General features: G+C 47.1%; 1 protein-coding gene across 1 annotated transcript in view; it reads left to right on the top strand.

Moving 5' to 3' along the window:
• The window catches only part of sipa1l1 (signal-induced proliferation-associated 1 like 1), a 30,731-nt gene extending 12,556 nt beyond the window's left edge, over positions 1 to 18,175 (top strand). The window contains exons 8-22 of the mRNA XM_071519903.1: positions 121 to 700; positions 3,337 to 3,435; positions 4,084 to 4,259; positions 4,574 to 4,861; positions 5,641 to 5,790; positions 6,677 to 6,807; positions 9,942 to 10,039; positions 11,031 to 11,518; positions 12,881 to 13,075; positions 13,482 to 13,650; positions 14,314 to 14,539; positions 15,144 to 15,308; positions 15,516 to 15,633; positions 16,003 to 16,081; positions 17,436 to 18,175. Coding sequence (XP_071376004.1) covers positions 121 to 700; positions 3,337 to 3,435; positions 4,084 to 4,259; positions 4,574 to 4,861; positions 5,641 to 5,790; positions 6,677 to 6,807; positions 9,942 to 10,039; positions 11,031 to 11,518; positions 12,881 to 13,075; positions 13,482 to 13,650; positions 14,314 to 14,539; positions 15,144 to 15,308; positions 15,516 to 15,633; positions 16,003 to 16,081; positions 17,436 to 17,579 — 3,106 coding nt within the window. The 3' untranslated portion in view covers positions 17,580 to 18,175. The remainder of the gene's footprint in view (positions 1 to 120; positions 701 to 3,336; positions 3,436 to 4,083; positions 4,260 to 4,573; positions 4,862 to 5,640; positions 5,791 to 6,676; positions 6,808 to 9,941; positions 10,040 to 11,030; positions 11,519 to 12,880; positions 13,076 to 13,481; positions 13,651 to 14,313; positions 14,540 to 15,143; positions 15,309 to 15,515; positions 15,634 to 16,002; positions 16,082 to 17,435) is intronic.
• Positions 18,176 to 20,225: the final 2,050 nt, after the last annotated feature.

Here is a 20,225-nt window from a genome sequence, read left to right as displayed (position 1 = left end):
CTGCACAAAGCACCTATCCAGCGTTTGCCAAACTGTTATCCGATACTGGCACAATAGATTTATTGACCGTCCATTCTCCTCCCCTTCCTTTTTCCCTTCCCTCTTTTCTTTCCTCCCTAGCGTGTCGGTCACTCGCTCCAAAGACATGCCCTCCTTCGGCCCGCCTATCCCGGAGGGCGTGACCTTCCCCAAGTCCTCCGTGTTCCGGGACTTCCTGCTCGCCAAGGTCATCAACGCCGAGAACGCCGCGCACAAGTCGCACAAGTTCCGCGCCATGGCCACGCGGACGCGCCAGGAGTACCTGCGCGACCTCGCCGAGCGCCACACCACCAGCACGCCCATCGACCCCTCCGGCAAGTTCCCCTTCATCTCGCTGGCGCACAAGAAGAAGGAGAAGAGCCGGCCGTACTCCGGGGCCGAGCTGCGCAGCCTGGGCGCCGTGACCTGGGCGGTGCACGCCGAGGACCACGGCGCCGCGGGGGAGCTGGAGGCCCTGCTGGCCGTCTCCAACGACTTCCTCATCCTGCTGGACCAGGAGGCCAAGGCCGTGGTGTTCAACTGTGCCACCAAGGACGTGATCGGCTGGACGCTGAGCAGCCCCGCCTCCATGCGGGTCTTCTACGAGCGCGGAGAGAGCGTGGCCCTGAGGAGCGTCGGCAACAACACGGAAGACTTCAAAGAGGTGGTCAAGCGGCTGGAGGTTAGAGGATACACACACACACACACACGCACACGCATAAACACACCAAGACCTTACATGGGTGTAAAGACTGATACATAGGAATCCACCACATTTTCATATCAATTTAAAAGGAAATGCCATCAATTCGGGTTCAGTTCATTCATCAAGGGGATGATACTGTAGTTGGTCAATATCAACAAGCTTGATCTTAGGGCTGCAACTAACGATTATTTTCATTGTCGATTAATCTGTCGATTATTTTCTCGATTAATCGATTAGTTGTTTGGTCTATAAAATGTCAGAAAATGGTGAAAAATGTCAATCAGTGTTTCCCAAAGCCCAAGATGACGTCCTCAAATGTCTTGTTTTGTCCACAACTCAAAGATATTCAGTTTACTGTCATAGAGGAGTAAAGAAACCAGAAAATATTCACATTTAAGAAGCTGGAATCAGAGAATTTTGACTTATTTTTCTTAAAAAATTACTCAAACCGATTAATCGATTATCAAAATAGTTAATAGATTAATTTAATAGTTGACAACTAATCGATTAATCGATTAATCGTTGCAGCTCTACTTGATCCTATTGCCAGGCACTGCAATCAAAATAAAACCAGACTCCCTAATACTCTGCCTTTTAGTAGTTGACTAAATGGAAGTAGCCTCCCAGACTGTTGGAAGACTCTCAAAAGACTGTTTTAGACCCAGGTATGACCCGATCAACCTCGGCACAGAAACACACACAAACACCCACAATAGAGACGTTCTAAGAAACCAAATCAATGGGTCATTTCCCTGACCCTCTCACAGCCTCTCCTACTGGGTGCTGTTTGCTGTCAGTCTGCTAGGGTGACAGTATTGTTGTGTCTACATGCCAAAGCTGCTGTCTCATTACCGGTCTGAGCTCATGGAGGACGCTTCAGAAACGTCTCTGGACAACAGACTCCTAATTGCACACATACGGGCGCGCACACACACACACACTCACTCACACACACACACACACTGAAGTGGCGCTAGCTCTTCCTTAGCTGTTTCCATGGTAACTGGTTAGAAAAAAAAGCTGTTTTCTTATGTAATCATTGATGCCTTTGAATACATCCATTTCCCCAGTGTCTCCCCACCTTCAAATTGTGTGTGTGTGTGTGCGTGCGTGATCTTTTTATCCTGTATACATTTAACCTGGCTTGAAAACCGTGGTTAAATCCACCATCCTCTTTGATTTACACATGCACATGCATACAAACAAACTTGTACACACAGACACACAGTTATTTGGAGAGCTCAGGGAGCGCAGTACTTTCATGTTGCATTTTATGCATCTGGCGTTAATCTTCAATCGTTTGGACTACCTCAGTGCCAGAGAGAGGAAGGGAAATGGCCTTGGGGCCACTCGCTTTCTGGAACTTGAGGCCTTTCTCTCTCTTTCTCTCTCTCTCTCTCTCTCTCTCTTAGTTTCTTTCTTGCTCTCTCTCTCTTAGTTTCTTTCCTGCACTCTCTCCCGCTTCCTCTCCCACGCACACATTCAAAAACATCAGAGAGCATCATAAGAGTCTCCAAACAGTTCCTACCACACCCTCCAAAAGTCTTGTTTTTTTCTATTTTACCCCAGGTGCCAGTCTGCAGCATGATTTATTCAGGCTTCCCTGTGAAGTTTGGCTTCTATAGAGGTTTTGCTAAAGTGGCACTGTGAGAGACACACCTGCTTTCCTTTCTGTCATCTGTCATGTGTGTGTGTGTGTGGGAGTGTGTGTGTTTGTGTGTTTGCCCTTAGTGAGGGGTATACCACTTATGCTGAAGCCCTAATTTGTCTTTATTTATAGTTCAGGCTCTCAGGGATCACTTTAGCTGAAGAGATGAAGAGAAGGGATTTTCCTATCCCTTTCGAAAGTAAACAGAATACACCCAAAACATTCAGAACATACAGTATGTACACACACCCCATTTTGCAGTTTTTAATTCCATGCACAGATTTTCAAGTTGTGTGTAATTTCCTGACATCTAATACATTTTCAATTGAAGTAGGTTGGAACAATCAATTTACAGTTTGATTTTCTCTGAATTAAAAAAAACCCATATAATCCCAGTTATGATAGCAATATGGTGCTAATGAATGTGATTTCTCTGGATCATTGGGCCATTAATTGAAACAATACTACTTGATAAAGCAGTTACCAGCAGGATATGAAATTGCCAACTACCAAGCACCAAAATCACGATAAAATCAAAATTTGCTCTTGTTTTTTATTGAACGTTTCACTCAGTACCTGATTCTCTACACAAAATAGCGCTGAAAACTGTTGGGGTGACATATTTGTATGAAAAATGCATGTTATTATGTACTCACCCCCATGTCAGTCGAAACACCAGACAGAAAAAAGTTTATTTCGGACACTGAATACCAGTACAGTGAGATAAACGGCGTTACACGTGTGGAAAATATAAGCCATTACATTTGTGGAAGATAAATATGATTGCATATGAGTTCACCTTTGTTTTACTCTCCACCTCTCACTCCTTCTTCCATTTCTCCCCTTTCCTACATTCTGTCCCCCAATCTCTTCATTCTCGTTTGCTCCTTTTTCATCTCCCCCCCCCGCCTTTTCGTTCACCCTCTCTCTCCTTTCTCCATCTCTCTCTTTCCCCTCCCTCCAGTTCTTGACTAAGGGCTGCGAGACATCGGAGATGACACTTCGTCGCAACGGCCTCGGTCAGCTGGGCTTCCACGTCAACTATGAGGGCATCGTGGCCGAGGTGACTGGCTGAATATATTGTTTTTTTTAGTATTATAAAGTAACTTGTGTATGTTTTTCTGTAAATATACTGTATCATGGGCCAATTCATTGTGTTAGCCTCAGTTTTACCTGTAAATTTGTTGTTCTCCCCTTTCTACCTTCCCAATTCCAATTCTCCCAGAAGGTTTTTTCTACCAGAAGGTTTTACATGATAGATGTTTTTTTGGAAAGGTAGTCAGGAGATGGGAGTAACAACAGTGGTAAGACACAGGGGAATTTGTCCAAATCAAATAATTTTGCCTACAATAATGTGATTTTAGTGGGGAGAGTAGGGGGGGGACTATGGATTGGACTCCCTCCCCTCAGCCATCTGTCCGTCACATGATATCTCAGGCTCTGCTGGTCGGATTTTGTCAGAATTTGGGAGAATGATGCATCTCACCACTGCATCACAACATTTTCCAAACACTCTGATTGGCTGGGGGGCCCAGAGGGGGGACTGCATCGTTCATGGGGGGGTATTTACTGTTACCTTGTTCGAAAAAACTTGAAAAATCACAGTTGGACTGGACTATATGGACTACTACATGGTTTTTATTTGGCCCAGAAGTTGTAGTAGCTACTATGTCAAAGCATCTGTAACACAATGAAACACTTGTGCCACTAGGTGGAGCCCTACGGCTACGCCTGGCAGGCGGGGCTGCGGCAGGGGAGCCGACTGGTGGAGATCTGCAAGGTCGCCGTGGCGACGCTCACCCACGAGCAGATGATCGACCTGCTGAGGACCTCGGTGGCGGTGCGCGTGGCGATCATCCCGCCGCACGACGACGCCACGCCACGCAGGTGGGTGGGAGGGGGGGATGGTTGTGTGTCATGTGATTTCTTTTTTCTGTCTTTTTTTTTTAGTAATTAGTATTTTTTGCAGGTCCAAAAAAACCCAGAAAAGAAGCCTTTATAGATTAGAGATTTAGTTAGGGAATTCAAGTCAATGGAATGTGATAAGATGAAAGTTTAATGACCCTGTGGGGAAATTAAGCAGCCTTTCATAGACCTTTTTAACCCCTGCCAAGTGATATGGGTCATCGCCGTCACACACACACACACACACAAAACACCCCCCCCCCCCCGTATCAAACTAAATCCCCCCCCTCCCACAGGGGCTGTTCGGAGCTGTACCGCGTGCCCGTGGTGGAGTACAAGGGCAGCGGCGGCGAGGGCGGCTCCTTCGAGTACAAGTTCCCCTTCCGCAGCAACAACAACAAGTGGCAGCGGACGTCCAGCAGCCCGCAGCAGTCGCTGACCGCCTCGCCGCAGCCCCACACGCCCAACCGGGCCGTGAGCCTGGGCAGCTCGGTGGGCAAGACCCTGTCCGCCGAGAGGCTGGAGCGGGGCGCCGCCATCCCGCGCAGCGTCAGCAGCGACGGCCGGCCCCTGGACACCAAGAGGTAAGGGCCCCCTCGGAGGTTTAAGTATGGATAAGTAACATATAGCATTGATAATATATAGTAGAAATGTAATCTGTCACTTTTATCGACCTTATGCAAAATACAGTAATAATAATACTGCTTTGTCATTTGCTTTTTAGCTGTGACGAGCAGCTAGTGTAAGTCACTCTGTCGGTTGGTTGGTATTGTTCTTATGTTCTTATGTTTATATTCTATTATTTCCTTGCTGTATCCTACTATGTTTGCTGCTGCAACAACCCAGTTTTCCCCATGGGGATCATTAAAGTTTCATCTTAGAGTATTGATTGAAAGGGTTGCAAGGTAATTTTTGCGGGATGTGTATTTGGACGAAATGGTATCGCTTCTAAAAAATCTGTGTGAGAGACGCTTTTTTCATGTGAAATAACGAATATTTGCAGCCCCTCAGCTTTCTCCAACGCTCAAGTGAAACAAAACAGAAAAAAATACAAATCATTGCAGTCATAGCTCACCATTCTCCACATGCTCGTGTGTCGGGGAGTAGGCAGCCGTTTGGTTTGCAGGGGATTTTGGAGCAGAAACTTTAAGTATTCATGATGTTTCTTTTCATGCAGACTGTGTGAGAACTGGAGGTACAAAGTAGCGATCAATGGAATTTCCTCTGAAGGAACGACTTCAAACTTTCTTTGTTTCTACAATGCTTTGATTTGTTTATCTCATCTGCGTTTAGTTCCTCCGTTTCCATCTGCTCGCAAATTCTTACCAGTTTCCGTGTGTGTGTGCTCTCTTGTGTACACCAGGATGTCCCCAGGCAGTGAGAGCTACAGCCTGGCCTCCTCCCTGGCGTTGGGCCGCTCCCCTCACAACCGCAGCTCTCCCAGCAACCTGTCCTGCTCCAGCGACACCTCCGCAGGCTCCGCCCACTGGAGACAGAAGTCCATGCCCGAACAGTAAGGAAGAGGAGAGGATAGGAACTTTGTGTGTGTGTGTGTGTGTGTGTGTGTGTGTGCAGCTGGGCTTCATTTAAGTATTTTCATGCAAATTATGATGTATTAGTATTAGAATTTGTTGCATAAAAAATGCAGGAGGTTTGCTGTCAAATATCGGCCATATATAAGGCGCCCATTGTGGTTTTATGGTCATTAGTTGGAAATGCATTTGTTAAATAAATAATGGCAAGTGGCTGTTTATCTGTAAAATCTCTCTCCAGCAAGTCATCCCAGTAGTGTAATCACTGTTGCTCCCAACAGGCTGCATCATAGTTGTATAGTCATTGGTTGATGCACTGGAATGTTGCTAAGTACATTACTCTGTTTTCATGTTCACACAGCATGAAATATGGCTATCATTAGCTGACACCAAAGAACAATAACAGCTTGCCCAATACCAATCAATTCTTGAAAGACTCTTTCCATTTGTCTGGTGGTTTGTTTTCTCTTGTTGCTCTGGAAGCCAATTTATTTGCTTCATGGAAACGCACCAAATTTGCATTGAAGTTTTTGCGACATTTCAAAAAAATTCACCTGACAGTTAAGTGGAAACATAGATAGTGTGTGCCAAAGGGTGTTTGTGTGTCTAAAGTGTGGTAGAGGAAAGGGGATAGTGTGTGGTGTGTGTGTGCCTGCATGTGTACACACTTAGGAGAACCTCTTTATAATGACTCACACTCACAGCCTGTGGAAAAATGTATTGTGTTTCAAACAAACTCTGTTATTCTGTCATTTCTAACTCCGGATTCTTAATCAATGGCAAACACATGTTGAGCTGATGCAAAAACAGAACCGCTTTGATTTTGTGTGTGTGTGTCTGTGTGTGTGTGTGTGTCTGTGTGTGCAGATTTGCAGGCAGCCGCCACTCTCCCATGTCCTCGGAGAGACAGGTGGTTGGAGAAGGCGGGTCAAGCGGCAAGTCCACTCCCAATTGGTCGAGAATGGAGGAAGGGGGCGGAGTCGAACGAGGGTCAACAGGTGAATATAGGCCATTGTGAACATGTTTTATAATTGTGTATACATATCAAATAACATATAGTGGAGAGATTCAAGGATGATGGTAATTGCATTTGGAGGCATTGTGGGTGAATACAGTAAACTGGCCACTGATGGGTGTTCAGCAGTGTAACTGTGTTACTGTGTGTGTAGTCCTGCCTGTTTCATACACATCGATCTGTGCTTCTTTGAGCCTTGAAACTGTGTGTGTGTGTGTTTATGTGGGAGGGGAGTTCACTCCTACACACTGCACAGAGAGGGAGGGAGAGACGGAGCAGGGAAGAAATACCTTTTCATCCATATTGCCGAGTGTTTTGAGAAGACAGGTATTCGGGAAGTGTGTGTGTGTGTGAGAGAGAGAGAAAGAGAGTGTGTGTTTGTGCCTCCTCTCTGCCAGTGACAGTTGTTTACGGCAGCTCCTTCCGGTACTGAGCTGCTGGGCTCTTGACAGCAGCCACACTGACTCTGAGCAGCACTGCTCTTCCTCCTCCCTCCTCCCTCCTCCTCCTCCTCAACTAGCTGTGCAATGCACTGCCTCCACGAGGAAGGTCTTAATATGTCTCCGCAAACAGACAAGAAAGGTTGAGAGAGAATAAGGCAAACACAGAAAAGGAGAAAAGAGGGTGATTCACAGAGAGAAAAGCAAAGGCGCTCGAGAGGTGAAGCCAATTAAAGAAAACGGCGGATTCTCTTCTCTTCTCTGTTCTGTTCCTCCTCCTCCCCCCTCTCGCTCTTCGGCTCTCCTTCCGCTTCTCCAAGGTTTAATTCAGAAAAAGAGAAAGAGGAGAAATGCCTTTCTTTCCTGCTGGTGCGGTTGTGTAACCGACTCTTTGTGCGCCTTTCCTTCCCTTCCTCCCTCCAGCCCGTTCCTCACGCCTCAAGGTCGGAGAATATCATGACTCAACCCCCCCCCCCCCCCCCTCGCCCCTCCCCTCCCCTCCTGTTTGTCTCTCATCTCATTCACCTTTTTATTCTCTTGCACATTTCCTTTCATTTACGCGACACTATTCTCCCATGCGCTGGTGTGTGGAGCTGTTGTGGGGTTTTTTTTGTGTTTTTTTTTTTTTTTTCCAGCTCGGTCTGCGAAAGCCACGGAGACTTTACACGCTCCTCTGCCGCTCCTCTCGTTCCCAGCAGGACGTTGCTTCTTGGTTTATTGTTGTCCGGCCCGCTTTCAGCCGTGTCTTCAACCTGTTCCGCACCGCCGCAATCACAGGGAGAAGGCCCTAGCCGCTCATTTCGTGGTCGTCCAAAGCACTCAAGACTCGATGGCCAGGGCGGAACGACGCAAGCCGGGCCAGCTCCCGGCTTTAAGTCAGCCAAGTGTCCAGTCTGCCGTCTCTGCGGTTTAGGGCTCTGTCTCTCTCTCTCAAGCTCTCTCTCTCCCCTATTTTTACCCCTTGACCCCTTCGTCTCTGACAATGATGATGTGGCCGTCTGTCGTCCAGAAATAACACGAGTCACGCAGAGGGCAGCCCGCTCCTTCTCTCCCTCTCCGCTCCTTTCCACTCAGTCTTTGTCGCACACAAGCAGGCAGGACAGCAGACAGTGTCCAGGCCTTAACTTAGCCTGTCTCTACATGGTTTTGGTCTAAAAGGATTTGGAGTGCAGGACAGGGACAATATGGTGAGGAGGGAAGTATGCATGTTGCGTCCAACATCGGGCACATCCCTCCCCGCTCGCTTCTTTTCCTTGTGTGTATCATGAAATGTGGCAGGCCGGTGGTTCATTTATTTTTTGCGTGGTGGGATGCAGAGAATGGCTAGTTGACATGACTACAATTGAATAACAACATTCTGCTAGGTAGATTCTGTTTTTTTTTTACAGCTGAAAAAACACACAACAGTGGACACATAAAATGCAAATTCCACTTGAAGCCACTTGAGGCTTCCATGAGTATTAGTCAAATTGAAAAGATTTAATTTAATCAAATCAGTTTGAAGCATTAAGCATGAGCCTGAATTTCTCATATTCTCATGTGCTTGAAAATTTGGGGGGTATCCCTGATTGGAAAGTGAGATATTTCAGAAATAATTTGAATCCTTTGAAGTAAAGGAGAAGTTGAGGAATAACATGTCATGAAATATCAGGATATACATACCACGAGCATGCAACCCCAGACAGAGTTGTGTGCCACCAAATCGTCATATTGCCTTATTAGTATAGATCACTTTCATACACACACAGTATCACACGCATATCTATAAGACACTTAACATGAAATATCACACTCACAATCATGCATAGACACATAGCAATGCATAAGCACACACATACTGTTCATGCAGGCATAGGCACACAAATTTGAACGCGCACACACATACACACATGCACACCTTCACACAGCCACACACACACACACACACACACACACAAACCACCCTAATTAGTGCAGAAAGCCAAGTGGGTGTGTGTATACAGAGAGGAGGATGCAGAGTAATGAAGCCATGCTAAGTGAAATATGGTGGGATTTTCTCCACTACATTACTGCATTCACCTCAGGCAGATGTTATGACACCTCTTTTTTCTTTTTGCCGTCTCTCTCTCTCTCTCTCTCTCTCTCTCTCTCTCTCTCTCTCTCTCTCTCTCTCTCTCTCTCTCTCTCTCTCTCTCTCTCCCTCTCATACCTCTTCATGATGCTCTGGTCATTAACTGCCTGCTCTGTCTGCTGTGCTGTATGTCTTGTTGCATAACATCTAGACAATTACACAACAGTCCCATTTCTACCCTGAGTTTTGATTCAGACACGCACACACACACACACACACACACACACACACACACAAACACTTTCTCTCACGCGGCACAGCTTGCCCAGAACAAACAGAGCCAGCAGGGACCGTCTGGGGACAAATTTCCTTTTGATGCGCGTTGTTTTTGATGACTAGTGATCTGGGTTTCTGTTCACGGACACGACAGAGGCAGAATGAAAACGATGTCAGCGTTGTCAGCCTCCTTAGAAGCATGACTACTGTAGTAGCAAAACACACACAAATGAGCAGAGTGGGGAACAACTCCTTTGTTAAATATTGTAATATTGTCTGTTTGTACCTCAGGGTTTGTGTGTGTGTGTGTTTGTCACCAACCCGAGTCGTCTGTGTTTGTGTTTGTTTCAGAAGCCCCGGTCTCCAAGTCTGGCGCAGGCTACTCTGGAGCTCCCCGCATCCAGAGGCAGGAGCAGGTCATCCACCTGTCCCCCAAGAAGGGCAGCCAGGTCAGGCTTTACACCCCCTTACAGACCCCCTATTTCTACCACTGGGTACCACCAGACTCCAGAGACAAAGTTCTAAGTAATCTGCAGTTGCATTTGGGCACCCCATGTTTCGTCACTTTCAGCCATTGCTGTTACTTTTTTATTACCTCTGCCAACAGAGTTGGATGGGGGTTATGTTTTCGCCCCGTTCCGTCTGTCTGTTTGTCTGTTAGCAGGATAACTCCAAAAGTTATGAACAGATTTGTTCATAACTTAACTGTGGAAAGTTTGGTCCTTTGGCATGGAAGAACTGATTAACTATTCACACCAATTGGCCACGGGGGCGTGACAGTGGCCGCGGCTTCTCATAAAAAGGCATATATCTTCTGTACGGATTGACGTAACACCACGAAACTTTGTGGCCTATCAGCAGACAGAGGAAGACAGACGAATGGAGGCAAACCCTCCGTTATTGGCCCAGTATTATTGGCCCAGTGAAAATCCGACATGTGGAACCGGCATATCTTGACAATTGCATAGCATTGGTGGAGGTATGCGCTCTACTGGATGCTATCCAGTTGATGGAGTTTATATGGTACCCATAATTGATTTGTATTAGTTTTTCATATACCCTCTGGCCATCTAATTTGGCAGTGTGATTGTTTTTTTGTACTTTTTTTGTTGCACTATACTGTGTTCAGGCCTTGGTCTAGTAACCCCAAGTTAAAGGAATATACACAGTTTTTGGCAATTAAGCTCCTTGATCAACTTACTGTTGTGTGATGAGGTTGTTAGCAGTTTAATTTAGTTTACCATGATGTATGTAATGATTTAACACAATGTATGTAGCATTCTAATACACTAAATACAACAATACAAAACACACAGGTAAAATAGCTGCCAATCCTCTCACTCATATACTGTGGAGCCTATTTGCCAAAAAGTCAGTGTTTTTCCCTCAGGTCTAACTCCTCCCTCTCTCCTCTCCTCTTCCCTCTGTGTGCGGTGGCAGTCGGACGGGCCTTACTCCGGTCACTCCAGCAGTAACACTTTATCCAGCACGGCCTCCAGCGGGGGCCACAGCGACAGCGACAAGTGGTACGAGCTGGGCGCCGGCGGCGGCTCCAGCGGGGACCAGGGCGAAGCGGAGCCCAACGGTCTGGGAGGAGGGGGCTACCTGCAGGGGGCCTCGGCCGACAGCGGCATCGACACCAGCTCTTACGGAGCCTCCCACCACGCCCACCCCCACTCCCACCACGGCAGCTCCAGCTCCCTGCTGGCGCCCAGCGGAGGCAGGGAGAGCAGGGAGCGGGTGTCGTCCCCCTGGCACAGCCCCACCGAGGGGGGCCGCAGGATGCTGGAGAGGTCGCCCGCCGCTGCCGAGTCCCCGGGACCTCCGGGAGAGAGGAGCCTGGACGGCACGGGACGGAGCCCACCTACTCACCTCCTGGTTAGGGACAGCAGCACCTACAGTCTGAGTGATGCCGGATCACACTCCAGGTCTGTCTGTATGGCCTTGTTTGTATGCATGTGTGTTTATGCATTTGTGCTGATCTTGAAGTATGTATTATGTGTGTGTGACAGAGAGTGAGAAAATGAGAGTGTAGCTTTGCTGTATGTCATTTTCTTACTGCTTTCTGCCATTGTTGTTGTTGCTGTGACTTCCCTGCTCTGTGGCCACTAGCCTCACCTTGATACTGTAGCCACAACCACCTCGCCTCTAGCCTGGCCCACAGCTAATGGTAAACATCTACAACATCACTGAAAAGCCAGTTCCATGCAAACGGGATTTAGGCATGTACACACAGGGTCACAGAAAGACACAGACTGATAATGTACAGTATTATCCTTTGTATTGTTATTTTAATGTCAAAAAAAGCTTAAACAAATCTCTATTCTCCAAATCTGACCTCATCCACTTAGTCATGCATCAACCCAGTTTTTGCGTGGCATCTCCAACATGTTTCCAAATCCCATTATTCAATCCAGAATTCCTTTGGCCAAGACAAACACATGACAGGCCGCCTCCCTGTCAACAAGGCTTTCCTGGAAACCAGCCACAGGAGAACTAATCTTTACTCCCCCTTATCTTTCCACATTATGCTTTTCCCAGTCTTTTCAGGAAATGTGGAACACGTGTCCAACTTTTCATAGCTGAGCGGGTGTCTGGAGCCCTAGTCCTCCCCCCTGTTTCAGCGAGTCTCACCTCATCCTTTCAGATAGAGCTACAGTCCAAGACCTGGACATCAAGTCTGTCAGACATTAAAGCTAAATTTGTGGCGGGGGCAAGTTCATCTAGACCACAATTCTCTTCCACCCTGGAAATCTTGTTTTCCTCCAGTCTGCACAGTTCATCAAAAAGTCTGCTAGGATAAAATGTCTGTTTGTAAATCTACGCACTATTTTACCTCTCCACAATAATGGACTGGTTATTTGACTAACATCTGACCATTGCCTTTAACAAAACCAGTGTCCAAATTTTTACCAATTTTATACACATCATAGTAAATGTGAATTTTAGGATAATGCCTTGCAGTCTGATTCTGTGTTTTCTAAACTATGGGTTGGGATTGGTTGATGGCCAATTTCTGGTGGGTCCACACATGACATGAACATTACATTAGTATGTTTTATATTAATCCTGGGCCCAAGACCAAAGATAATTTCTTAATTAAAAACTCTAAACAATGTAAAGGTCAGGGCCCCAAAAAATTGTTTCTATCACTGATTTAACTTTGCATTACGTCCGCGGAGGAACATCTTTTGCCTTAAAATGGTTTCAGACGTCTCATCATTACCACCAGGATTAACCCCTCACGTCCTCTTCCCCCCTCTCCTCCCTCCATCTCCTCCGTGCCTCAGCTCCAGGCACTCGGGCCACAGCTCCCCCAGAGAGGAGTCCTCCTCCTCCTCGGCCACCTCCCCTTCCTCCCAGTCCTCGGTGTCCCCCGGGCCCAAGACCTTCTACCCGCGCCAGGGAGCTCAGTCCAAGTACCTGATTGGCTGGAGGAAGCCCGGCTCCACCATCAACTCTGTGGACTTTGGAGACACGCGCAAGTAAGTCTGGAAGAGAAGAAAACTAGGAAAGAATGCAAAAGGTCTTTTATTATAATCTCAAGTCCAGCAGTCTCTAGTCTAATTTTTCTGTCTTCTTGGCTTCTCTAACCGCAGCACTATCTACCTCTCTGTTGTCTTTTTAGAGAACATAATAAGCATACTACTTGACTACCCTCTTGTGGCAAAAGAGAATATTACACTGAGTAACAGTGATGCAGTAGCAGTATGCAATATGCCAATGAAAGGCACTGCTGTTTAAGCTGAATCGCTCCATTTCTTTCATTCAGCCATCAGTTCCCATGTCAAAAGTTTCTCTGTAGAATGTAGTGACAACATGTAGGTAGTGCTCGTTCATCACAGGGCTGTGGTTAGCTAACTTCAGGCTGGGTGTGTGTGTGTTTGTTAGGAAGTCTCCAGGAGAGAGTGGAGCGGAGGGTGTTCCAACCCCGGCAGCCAGGCCCTCTCTACGGGACATGCACTCCCCCCAGCCCCATGCCAAGTCCACCATGGAGGAGGACATGAAGAGGCACAACGCCCCCGACAGCCCCCCACCACCACGCAGACACAAGGACAAGGTACTGCTGCTAGCATGCTTGTGAATCTTAATACTGAAACTGCCTCTTATTAGAGACATTAATAGGGAAGTGTCACCCTAAAACAAAATAAACACAATGACGTGGAAATGCTGCTACCTAGGCTTCTACATCTCTTGTGTTCTCGAGTCTTACTGATGAGAAAAAGTGATTACTGACAGGTTGCCATCATTGGGATAGTTGCGTCAATTCTCAATCGGGTCATCACTGATACCCCTCCTAACATCGAAACCTCTTTGATAGGAGTTCCCACTTGATAACCACAATAAGATACCCACTCTCACCCACCTCTTCTTCCAAGTCAGGTTTCTACGGTGGGTGTCACAGCCTAAGGGAGTCCAAATTTGATCTTGTAGTTTTTCTAATTATATTGGAGAGCAATGATTGCCAGAAATCTGTTCTTCAGTGTTACCTCTAAGCTGTGTACTTGTGCAAGACACTGTAGTTTGGTGATCTAGTTCTAATAATTTATCATATTGACCAAATCATATCTTGTCAGTCATCCCAGGTTTCTACACAGTGATCACCCAAATAGCACAAGGGATCGTTACATCCGATCCTGTGTACTGGTAAATGACAACATGACAATAATACTCATCCCTCATCAACTCTCTTCTCCCATTCTCCCCCCCCTCCCCCTCCCAGTCATCTCTGGGAGGCCAGCCTCCCAGCCGCCGCCGCTCGCTGCATCGCACCCTGTCGGACGAGAGCATCTACCGCGGCCAGCGGCTCCCTCCCCTGAGCGACTCGGTGGCCGAGCCGGCGCTGGGCTCCGACGTCCTCTTCAGCTGCTCCACCGTGCCGCGCTCGCCCACCACCCGCGGCGTGCCCCTCCGGCGGCCCTCCTACAAGCTGGGTGTCAAGCTGCACGGTAAGAGGGTGGAGGGTGGAGGGTGGGAGAGGGGCGTAACTATTTTATCGTAGAGCTGTATCCCACAGCTGGGCTCCGTTCGCTTTACTTTCAGTCACTTGAAAATGTAAATAGAAACCGATATTGCATTCGACAATAATAGAGCATCCAATTACAATTGTTTCCTAATAGGTTGGAGACAACTTTGTCATGGTTAAAAGTGTAGGACATGGTTTACATATCCAGGCTAAGACATCTGGCTTATGGTTGATGATAACGCTCTCAGTGACTGCCTTACTGAGAGAATTGAACTGGAGGTGTCTGCTTGCATGAACATGTGTGTGTATGGGTGTGTGTGACAGATCTGCTGCTGCTTGAAGCCATGGCTGCGTATCTGCTGCCCCCTTTTGATTGAAAATATGTTTGAGTAGATAAAATAGGAAACCGGTGTCTTTTGAACTAAAAGGTGAAGGAGTATGTGAGTATAGAAGTCTAGTATTTAATAGGAAATGTGTGTATTCATGTCAATATGTTGATAGCGTGGGCTCATAGAAATAGTATGTAATTATATTGGTGTATTTTCCCTTTATGGAACTCTCTAAATCGCCATTCTGTCTGTTTCTAGGCGACCTCTCTGCATCTGATACGTCATTGGTGGAGCTGGTGGAGCGTCAACGCGGACCCCTCCCTCAGGAGCTCATGCCCCTCCCACCTGCAGAAAGGGACAGCCCCCTGGACTGGACACACCTGGTGGATGTGGCCAACACCTTTGAGAGTGAGAGAAACACACACACACAGCCACACTTAAATACACACAACCCACAGTTCTTTCCTTCTAAGTGTCATAAACCTTAAATGCCCAGCTTTAACCTGAGCCCTAAAAAGCCCTTCTAACATGCAAACACACACACATAAACAAAGATCTCTTGTTCAATGTACTGTCACTTTTTCCATTTTAGTTTTAAATTGTTTTCACCTCCTGTCTTTTTCTCTCTCTATTCAGTCCAGAGAGGCTTCGTATTTGGGGATTCAAACCACCGAAGCAGCGGTGCCTCCAGTCCCCAGCAGCCCCACATAGAGCTGCAGCCTGCTCCGCCGTCCAGGCCCTCATCTAGGTAACACACACACACACACACACACAGAAACAATTGAAAAAATGGGACAAAAGCTGAGGAATGAGATATGAGAGAGAAAAGAGAGACTTGCTGTTTTCCTTTTTAAAGGGAAATATCTAGTTTACTATCCAGACAATACAGCTACAAGTAGTTTACTACTGATAAAAAAAACAAAGATTTGAAGTGAATTTAATCAAACTATCACTGTGTAGCTCCTGTCTAGCTCAGTGGGTCGAGCATGACACTAACCCTACCAGGGATAGGGCTTTTATTCCCACTGGGGGGGTCACACATCGTAAAGTTACATATAATGAACCACTCCCTAACACCGAAGGCTACTAATGGTCTTCATCTGTTTCCTTTGCCCAGTGAGGGTCACATAGGGCTGGAGAGGAAGGTCACCAAGCTGGAAGCTATGGTAAAGATGCTCCAGGAGGATCTGAAGAAGGTGGGAGACGCACACAACCCGCAAACATACACACAGAAACACACACTCACAGTCATACACATACACACACACATAAATACTGTACATGCATAGAGCTCCAGGCGATTTTCCTTTTGGTGTATCAAAATGTTTTGTCTCTGTAAACGCCACCTCCACTCCGCGCTTTGCTGAGGAATTATTTTCTGCATCCTCTTTTCTGTTCAGGTGCCAGTAGGGATGAAAATTGAAAGGGCCTGGGTTGGTTTGCATACAGTGGATAAGTGGGAAGAGGGGGGGCGTAAGCTGTGAAAAAAACAAAAAAAACCCAGCCCAAATTGTTTTGTGTTCCTTTAGAAAATATAAAGTCAGCAGTTTAGTGCCACTGTGCTGTTGTTCTAGTTCTGCTCTGCTGCTTATTGTTGTCGGCTGCTGACTCAGGCTCTGCTGCAATCGCTCCAGCTATTATTTTTACTCCGCATCACCTGGAAGGATAGCGCAGGTGTAATTTTGCCTCTGGCTTATTGCCAACATGGGTTTGCACTAATGAACACTAAACTAAACACTAATGATTTTCCCCATACACACATAACACTCCTTGTCTCCGCTCTATGCGGTTTCCACACTCCGGTTACACCCGTTGTGTTCCCGACAGCTTCAAAAAAACAACTCGCAGAGACACGCGGCTCGTTTGAGATGTGTCGATTGTTGCAAAGCAGAGGCGGAAAATGAATGTATCAATCAAACACACAGGTGTTTGCTCTGCCTGCTCTCACCCAACAGGAATACACTCAGTATCCTTTTCATCTGGTACACCTAGCTAGCAGGTGTAGGTCTAGCTTCCAGAGTTCTTCATCATCAGCCCACATGGCCTTCTGCCGCTGTAGCCCATCCACTTCAAGGTTTAAAGAGTTGTAAGTTCTGAGATGCCCTTCTGCACAGCACTGTTGTCCTAAGCTGTTATTTGCAAACTTGCGTCCCGCCTGTTGGCTTGAACGAGTCTAGCTATTATCCTCTGACCTCTCTCATCAACTAGGAGTTTTCACCCACAGGGCTGCCGCTGACTGGTGGTTGGAGGTCGGCTTCTGAAACACTGGAGCCTGTGTGTCTGGCACCAGCGATCATATGAAAGTTGCTTAAAATGTGTCTTGCCAATTCTAACATTTAGTTGAACAGTAACTGAACCTCTAGAGTGTAAGACATGCTAACATCGTCCTTAAAGAGCAATGATGAACACTAATCCCACTTTTCCTCGCAATAATGCCATGGATAAGACATGGATTACATTTCTGAACCCAGCCGTGTGTCTCTGAGTTGTTTTTGTTGTATAAGGTTTATTTTCTGAACGCACTAGCCAACCATTTTCCATCTTCCGCAGGAGCGAGAAGAGAAGGTGCGGCTCCAGGCGCAGATCAAGAGGCTGTGGGAGGACAACCAGAGACTGCAGGAGGAGTCCCAGACCTCCGCCGCCAAGCTCAAGAAGTTCACCGAGTGGGTCTTCAACACCATCGACATGAACTGACTCGCGCGCTCGGAACACGCACGCGCCCACGCACCCACGCACAAACACAAACGTACACATCAGCACACACACACGTCTGGACGCAGGAGGAGGAGGGGGGGACCTACACCAAGAAGAAAATCGTGCGCATGAAAAGCGAGGATTTGTAACCCGAGCCTGCCGGACTCGAGTGACTAGACCCCGGGGACTCTCCATCCATCTTCCACTGGCTCAAACCGACGGGCTCGTTCTTATCCTCCGGCCCGTCTCCTCGGTCCCCTCCGCGAAACTACTCAGGATGAGACTCCAGAAAAAAAAAAAGGGATGTCGTTTATCAGATAATGAAGGGACTGACCTCTGCCAAAACGCGATTGCCAAATTGACCTTTCTCTCTCATCTCGCTGCGCCCGAAACATTATCACCAAATTTCTCCTCCTCCTCCTTCTCCTCCTCCTCCTCCTCCTCTCTCCGGAGACGTACGATCTTTGTTCCGGAGATGAGCGCAAAGATCTTCCCTCCCATTTCCTCTCAGCGGATGCACTTCTCTTTTTAGGACGACCTAGATTTCTGGCCTTTTTTTTAAGTTGCCTCATTGTTCCTTTTTTTTTTTTTTTTTTTTTTTTGCGAATTCCGCCCCGCCTCTCTTAACGGCGACCTTGGGATTTAATCTATCGTGCCGAATCGAAACCCGCCATAGCGGATGGATGGCGGCGGAATCCGGATGAAGAGGTTTCTGAAACACTGCCACAAGAAAGTCAGACAGGTACACAACAACTAGATGTTGTAACACACGCACACACACCACACCACACATCCATTTATTTCCAAAAAACCACAGGACACAGGAGGGATTTTCATTTCCCATACATGCTAATGGGGAGTGAAGAAGAAGTTGAGAGCCTTCCTGTATTTCCTCTCCTCTCCTCTAAGCTGGTGACCAACCAAGCAGCTTTCTGACCCATAAAGGGATTGCTGTGGCTGTTTCTCTACCAGCCACCTCCACACACAAGGAAGATCTGGGTTTTGTACAGTGATTCGTTCATCGTTCTCCTCCCCCCATCAACCCAGATCCGGATTACCGGTTCCCGTCTGTCCCGAGCAGCACAAATGCCAACACCTTGACAGAGGAGTATATTCACACAAAAAAAAGCCATCGGCAGCGGTGCCACACAACAAAGACTGAAATCCAGAGTGCTTTGGGTTCATCCCAATTGTACGTGTCTTAAAAGCAATAGGAAGAAGTAACGACTCCCGTCTCCCTCTCCGAGAAAAAAAAGGGAGCTCTGTGGTTCGACATGGGGGGGAAAAAAAGACAAAGACGTTTTTCAACCGTGCTTAAAAACTCAACGCAGTCGTCCTCCACCGCACAAGAGCCCACTGTCCTCTCCTCTAAAAGCACAGGAACTTCTCCAGGCTTTGGCGGGACAGGAGGAAAGAGAGGACTCCGCTCATCATCCCACTATCTCAAGGAATGCCGAGAGCCAACGGATAATAAATGACAGAGACATTTTTTTTGGGGAGGGACAGGGCAGGGGGGGGGGGCTGGGGGGGGGGGGGGGGGGGGGATTGGGTGGACTTTTTTTCCAGATTAATTTATTTCCTTGTATTATAATTCCAATAAATAAGTTGTTCTATTCGTACAGTACAACTGACATCAGTGTTTAGTTTATCTAGAAAGGGTCACTTGCTATATTATTTAAATGGCTTTCTTTCTTCATTCTGGCTCGAGCCTGACTATATGGTTTTTGATTCTGTATTATCTTGTGTTTTCGTGGTGCCCAGAGCCTGCTGTCGTGTTGCTTTCAGTGCCCTCTAGTGGTGACAAGTGGAAATGTCATGCTTCTTTAATGTGCCCGCCACTCTTGTATTTTTTCCGATGCCTCTTTTAACAATCAGTCAAGACACCGACCGGGAGGCCAGACTAAGGACTCCAGGAGAGAAAAGGAAGAAAGTCAGACGCCAGCTTTGTGAGACAATCTTAGGAGTTTGTTTGTTTTTTTTTATAAGGGAGCAGACCATAGGGGAGAGAGAGAGAGTGTGTGTGTGTGTGTGTGTTGTATGTGCATGAATCACAACATCCCAGGTTTTCCAAACTCGGAGGCGTCTGAGTTGAGAAAAATGAGGTTCCTGTAAAAACTTCCTCATCCAACTCCAATGACTTCGATATTTGGTTTGATGTGTGTGTGTGTGTGTGTGTGTGTGTGTGTGTGTTGTCCTAGTGTGAACGCACATCAAGTCTATCCAGTCGTGCCTACACTCACTTATCACGGCCACTTATTGCAGGGCAGAGCAGGGACGTGCCTTTGAAACAGCACCTGGGAAACAGATGAAAGGAACAGGCCCTTCTTTAAGCTGAAGAAACACCTGGTAACGCACACCCACACACTCACCTACACACACACATACACACACACACACACACAGAGGGTTTTTAATCAAGTTCACACTGCACTCCCACAGCTGTAGACTCTGCCTCGCGAAATGTTTGTCCATGGAAGCCGCAGCTAGGCTTCTGTGTTATGAAGAGCCATCTGCCTTCCCCCCCCCCCCCGGTTCAGATGAACATTTTCACTAAACCCAAACAGGGCTAGGCAGCCTCCAGATACAGGGAAGAGTGTATGTAATTGTATCTGTGTATGTGTGAGTGTGTGTGTGTGTGTGTGTGTG

Source organism: Centroberyx affinis, unplaced genomic scaffold (assembly GCF_046629955.1).
Source record: "Centroberyx affinis isolate AG114_WGS23_722 - 3 ecotype Tasmania unplaced genomic scaffold, CSIRO-AGI_Caff_v1 ptg000749l_1, whole genome shotgun sequence".
Lineage (NCBI taxonomy): Eukaryota > Metazoa > Chordata > Actinopteri > Beryciformes > Berycidae > Centroberyx > Centroberyx affinis.
This window is presented reverse-complemented; position numbering and strand designations above follow the sequence as displayed.